General features: G+C 56.9%; 1 protein-coding gene across 1 annotated transcript; it reads right to left on the reverse strand.

The window, feature by feature from the left end:
• Nucleotides 1-962: 962 nt before the first annotated feature.
• On the reverse strand, nt 963-3423 carry CSF3 (colony stimulating factor 3 (granulocyte)). The gene is made up of 5 exons (XM_014536147.1): nt 3304-3423; nt 2998-3152; nt 2533-2640; nt 2252-2398; nt 963-1929 (listed from the first exon to the last, which is right to left on the reverse strand). The coding sequence occupies exons 1-5, from the start codon at nt 3314-3316 to the stop codon at nt 1765-1767; spliced, it is 588 nt and encodes a 195-aa protein (XP_014391633.1). The 5' UTR covers nt 3317-3423; the 3' UTR covers nt 963-1764.
• Nucleotides 3424-6000: the final 2577 nt, after the last annotated feature.

Genomic DNA, 6000 nt, shown 5'->3' on the forward strand with positions numbered 1-6000 from the left:
AAAATAGACATTTTTATTGGTTTCAGAAAGGAAGGGAGGAGAGCGAGCCATGGATACATCAATGATGAGAGAGAATCATTGATCGGTTGCCTCCTACATGCCCCTTCTGGGGATCGAGCCTGCAACGCGGGCATGTGCCCTGGCCAGGAATCAAACCTAGACCTCCTGGTTCATAGGTCGGTGCCCAACCGCTGAGCCACACTGGTACTTCTTTTTTTAAAATCCTCACCCAAGGATATTTTTTCATTGATTTTTTTAAAACTTTTTAAAAAAGTGGTTTAATAGTTGTGTTACGCATATGGCAGGCAAGATGAACATATTTTTTAAAATATATTTTTATTGATTTCAGAGAGGAAGGAAGAGGGAGAGAGAGAAATATCAATGATGAGAGAGAATCATTGATCAGCTGCCTCCTACACGCCCCCCACTGGGAATGGAGCCTGCAACCCAGGCATGTGCCCTTGATCGGAATCAAACCTGGGACCCTTCAGTCCGCAGGCCGACAGTCTATACACTGAGCCACAGCGGCTGGGGCAAGGCACTTCTTAATTCATGTTTGTAGGCACCTGTACGTGTGGATGGGCTGGAGTTCATGGAAGATGGTAAACTGCCCGGCTCTGCAAATTTTAAATGCATCTGGACTGTTAAGGTTCCCCCTGAACTCCACACTCTCCTCTCCTGGTAGCAGTGTCCCATCTGCCTTCTGTCTCCCTACCAGGCTGTGCTCCATGAGGGCAGGACCATGCCTGCCTGGCGCACTGCTGTGTCCCGAGCATGAGCCTCGTGCCTGCACAGAGTAGGTGCAAGATGCATACGTGCTAAAGGAATGAACCCTGATGAGCCAGAGGACTGCCCCTCCTCCCCGCACCTCTTCTCCCTCCCTCTGCCCTTGACCGCCATTCAACTCCCTGCCCCCCAGCCCCTGGCCAGGCACCAGCTGGACTCAAGAAGGAGGAAGGACATTTGCTAGAGACAAACACTTTATTAACACGAAGTTTGGCTACAATAAGAAAGTAGAGGCCGAGAGTGAACATTGAGCTTCCCTCTCACCCATCACATAATCCCCCTCCTCTTTTCCCGCCCACATTGCCAGCCCCACCCAGCAAGGCAGGTGCATGACCATCTGCACAGCCCTAAGAGGAGGCAGAGTACTGGCCCTGGTGGGGGTGGGGTCCCAAGCCTATGGGTGTCTCTCTAGGGCATCCAGAAGAAACGAGAGACACCCCACGGGCATCAAGGCATGCCCCCCAAAATCTTAAGAAAAATTAGATTACCCATCAAATTTGTGGGACCCCAGGGTCAAGCCTCCCAGCTCAGGCTGCCTCTGCTGGGCTTCATGCCCGCGGGGAGGAGACGTGAGGGGAAGCGAGGCCTGGCATTCGCACGCCACGCTGAAGCCAGAGCGAGGGAGGGATGCGAGGGCCCAGCGGCGAACACTGCTGTTTAAATATTAAACAGGGCTGTCTTGTCTCCCACGTGGGAGAGCTTCTGATGCTTCCAAGGGCCCCAAGTCGGGTGCCCTCGGGGTCGGGGGTTCAGTGCCCACCACAGTCATCGGAGTTAATACTTGGTATTTACCTATCGACCTCCCAGTCCAGGGGACAGGAAGACAGGAGCTTTCTCTCTGCCACAGACAGAATGACACTTGGAGGTGGAGGGAAGGGCCCAGGAATCGGAGACTCCTTTCCGCTCTTCCCGTCTTTAAATATTAGGTTTAAATAAATATTAAATAGAGATAAATACATCGGGTGGGTAGGGTTTTGCTCAGGGCTCGGCAAGGTGGCGCAGGATGCGGAGGGCCAGCTGCAGGAAGCTCTGCAGGTTGGAGGCCACCAGGACGCCCCCTGCCCTGCGCTGGAAGGCCGAGGTGAAGGTGGGCACGGTGCCCTGGGTGGCCTGCACGCCAGGGGCCATCCCCAGGTCTCCCATCTGTGGGGGAAAGGACAAGATCAGCCAGCAGGCCCTGCCCGGTGGGCATGGTTGTCACAGATGACAAATGCAAAGGGCTGATGGGCAGTGGACGAGCACATGGCTGAGGTGGAGCCAGGGGCTGAACCCAGGTGTCTGGAGCTCCAGTGATCCCACTCCTGCCCTCAGCTAGGGGAGCGTGGGAAGGCCAGCAGCAGGAGGGTCCTGGGATGGGGCGGTAGCTCCCTACATACAGCCCGCCACCCCCCAGGTTGCCAGCACGACCCTTAGGGACCAGCTCGGTCTAGGTCCCTAACACTTGCCCCTCCCAACCAAGGCTCACCTGCTGCCAGATGTTGGTGGCAAAGTCGGTGATGTCCAGCTGCAGCATGTCCAAGGTGGGGCCTAACTCGGGGGAGATTCCTGCCAGGGCCTGCAGGAGGCCCTGGTAGAGGAAGAGGCCACCGTGGAGCTGTCCCAGGCAGCCTGTCTGGGGAGACGGAGCCGGAGAGTTAGGGGGTGCCGCTGGGATGCTCCCCTCAGGGCCCCAGCCTGGAGCCTGGAGGCGGGGCGCCTTCCAGATCATCCTTCCCCTCCCCGCCCTCCTCCCTTTCAGACACTCACCAGCTGCAGGGCTTGGCTGGAGCATCTGCCCAGGGGAACCTGGGGGATGCCCAGAGAGTGCCTGAGCAGCACCAGCTCCTCGGAGTGGCACAGCTTGTGGGTGGCACACTGGGGACAAGAAGGATGCTGAGTGCAGGGAACTTCATAGAGCCAAGCTGTCCCCCCCATCTCTCTGAGGTCTTCCCCTCCCTCCATGTCCTGCCAGGCTCCTCAGCCCCATTCTGCCCTCCACTTCCATCCTAGCAGGGTCCCCAGAAGGTTCTCTCTCCCAGTTTCTTCCCGCCTTTCAGGGTTCCCCTTCTCCTACTTTCCTTCCCTGTCCCCGTGCCTCTCCGCTCCCAGGCCCTCCTGATGCCTCCCCGTGCCTCCCTTCCCCTCCCTCAGCTCTCTCCTCGGTTCTCTTTCCCCTACATCCGCCGGGCAGCGTGTGTGCCCTCCCTGCCTGGCTGCCAGCCCCTCACTCACCAGCCTTTCCTGCATGGCCACGACATCAGCCTGGATCTTCCGCACTTGCTCTAAGCACTTGAGCAGGAAGGTCTCGGGCAGGTTGCGGGCAGGTCCCAGGGGAGTGGCTTCTCGCACTGTCCAAAGTGCGCTGTGCCAGAGGAGCAGCTGCAGGGCTGAGAGCGGGCGCATGGGGCTCAGGAGCCGTTCTCTCCACTCCCACCAGGGCACCTTTCTGGGGCTTAGGGACCACCAGACCCTGGACCAGTCCAACCCCCCTCCCCTGCCCCAGGCAGGCAGCCCCCGCATCCTGGGCAGGACACTCACCTATCAGCTTCATGGGGCTCTGGGCTGCGGGCTCAGCAGCGTCTGGCTGGGTCTGCAGGATTGGGTTCTGTCAGGGACCAGCTCCGGAGGGCCTTTATACAGAAGCCCATGGAGGCCCGGGAGGAAATTACCTGCGACTAAGGCTTAGTAATAACTTCCCAGGATTTATGCAAATTTAGTGTCCAGGACAACAAAGGGGGGTTGAGACAAAAAGCTGTTTGGGAAAGTTTTGTGAAATTGTGGAATCCCTGATCCTTCTTTGACGTCGGTGCCCCCTCAAACCCTCTTCCGCCCCTTAGCCCCACCCAGGCCTGAACTGCCCCAGAGTGTTTGAACAGAGCCCAGAACAAAGGCTGAGCCACCAATCAAAAGCCTTGGAGGCTGGAGTCAGTGGGGTCAGACTGCTCTGAGGCTGACCTCCAGGCAGCCCCACCCTCTCTCCTGGCAGACCTGCGGGGCAGCTCCCTTTGCCACTTTCCCTTGGGATAATCAAGCCACCTGCTCTCTGTCCCTAAATTCTGAGAGGGAAGAAGCTGGTCGCCCCCATTCCTACCCCCCAAACTCCCACTAGGCTGCCTTCCTGAATCCTCCCCTGAGAGGCCAGGGGCCAGGGGTTAGGGACATTAGGGTCTTGCCTCTCGACCCTCCGCACAGCTTTATGGCCAGCATCCCAGGCTCCTGTCCTGCACTGGTTCGCTGGGAACTCCCCAATCCCCCCCATGACTCATTCCTTTAAGCCCCTGGAATCCTGGCAGAGACCAGAGGAAACCGGATGCCTGTCCTGAATGAAGCAAGACCCTTGGAGGCTCTTGGTTCACCTAACCCTGCCCTTCCTCCTCCCCCCCCCCCTCCCTGAACAGTGTCCCAGGGCTTTGGAGTTGGGGGTCTGGGACACGTGTCTTCCCAGGTCGGGTGCACTGCCAGCCAGGGTGCGTGTGCTGCCCCGAGGGAGAGAGGGCTGGGGGTGAGAAAGAGGAGACTGCCCTGGCTTTGAATCCGCAAACCATGCCATGTTGGCTCTGGAAGGAACCTTGGAGACAAATCTGACCTCAGAGAGCTTAAGTGGCTTGCCAAGGAGCAGCACCCAGATCTGCCCTGTGAACCGGGCCAGAGAGGGAAGCGCCTGGTCCCGGGTCATGGGTAGCAGAGCCAGAGTTACAACCCAGGCCTTTGCCTCGGGCCAGGCCGAGGGGCCTACCCAGGGCAGTCCGGCCAAGCACACCAAGGCTGTCCGTCTCTGTCCCAATTTAGTCTGAACTGTGCCTGGGGACAGAGGCATCAATCTTCACCAGAGGAGTGGGTGTGTCTCGTTGGGTGAGGTCATTTCTGGAACAGGGGTGCCCCCTGGTGGTCATAGCTGGCAGGGTCTTCACCTGCTGATCTGTTCACATCCTGCCTCCGGGCCCCTGTCCTGCGTGGAGCAGGCTTTGGCTCCCCACCCCCACTTTCAGGTAGGCATTTTGCCACCATGCACTGATTGGAGCCACCTCCATGGGGTCGGGGGCTGGGTTTAACAACTGTGGAGGGCGGGGAATTCACAGGAACAAACATGACCCCTAAAACCTCCGGAGAGTTCAGCCCGCCTCGGCCAGTGTGCCGAGTGAGCAGAGCAGGCGATGCATCGTCAAATTCCTCTCAATAAGCCTGTTCGGAGGGAACTAGGACCCTTTCCCCTTTGACAGAAGACAAATCTGACCTCAGAGAGCTTAAGTAGCTTGCCAAGGAGCAGAACCCAGATCTGCCCTGTGCCAAAGTCTTAAACTCTTAACCATCATGTCTAACCAGCGTTTGGCCTTCCTCACTCATGCCCAGGCCAGTGCTAGACCCAGACTTTTATCTTCACCTGCAGTCCAAGTGTATCAGATGTTTGGTTCGGAAACATGTGAATTCTAAGAAGGGTGGCCAGAATGGTGGAAGGACTCAAGGTCATGATTAAAGAAAACAGGCTGTTTCATCTGGGGAAGAGGAGGGGCTGTTATGTGGTCTCGGGGCCAGAAGGGGACCAGAAGTGGAGCCACAGCCAGTTTTCAGCTCAACAGAAGGAAAGTGCTGTCTAATGGTGTGAGATGTTGGAGGATGGAGTGGGCTGCTTCCAGAGGAAGTGATGAGCTGCCGTCCCAGGAAGCATCATCCCTCCCACAGGGAGAGAATCTGAATGCTGGCTGGCAATCATGTCAGGCCCCTTCTCTTACATTTTTGTCACTTCTTTTTTTTTTTTTTTTTTAAGAAAATTTTTTTTTATTGATTTCAGAGAGCGGGAGAGGGAGAGAGAGATAGAAACATCAATGATGAGAGAGAATCACTGATCAGCTGCCTCCTGCACGCCTTCTACTGGGGGTTGAGCCCACAACCCAGGCATTGCTCTAACTAGGAATTGAACCGTGACCTCCTGGTTCATAGGTCAACGCTCAACCACTGAGCCACGCTGGCTGGGCTACACTTTTGTCATTTCATTCTATCAACCAAGCGGAGGGATGTGGATTATTCTTGTAGATAAGGGATGGCCTCGGAGAAGCGAAGGGCCTTGCCCAAGATCACCGTCAAGGGAGGGCCAGGCAGATTTGCTTCCCAAGCTCCTGTGGCTCCCATCACGTCACCTTCCTGTTCAGATGGCTGTACTTCGTGGATAATGGCTCAATCTAGACTTCTGCCCAACTCAGGGGAGAATAAAGACCAGGCAGAGGGGAGAGAGGCGAG

This window comes from Myotis brandtii, unplaced genomic scaffold, assembly GCF_000412655.1.
Source record: "Myotis brandtii unplaced genomic scaffold, ASM41265v1 scaffold157, whole genome shotgun sequence".
NCBI lineage: Eukaryota > Metazoa > Chordata > Mammalia > Chiroptera > Vespertilionidae > Myotis > Myotis brandtii.

What these genes read in the sequence shown, in the direction of transcription:
- CSF3 (XM_014536147.1), bottom strand. An exon ending in TGGCCATGCAGGAAAGGCTG is followed by an intron (nt 2,641 to 2,997) that starts GTGAGTGAGGGG and finishes TCTTGTCCCCAG; the next exon opens with TGTGCCACCCACAAGCTGTG. An exon ending in CCACCAACATCTGGCAGCAG is followed by an intron (nt 1,930 to 2,251) that starts GTGAGCCTTGGT and finishes TTTCCCCCACAG; the next exon opens with ATGGGAGACCTGGGGATGGC.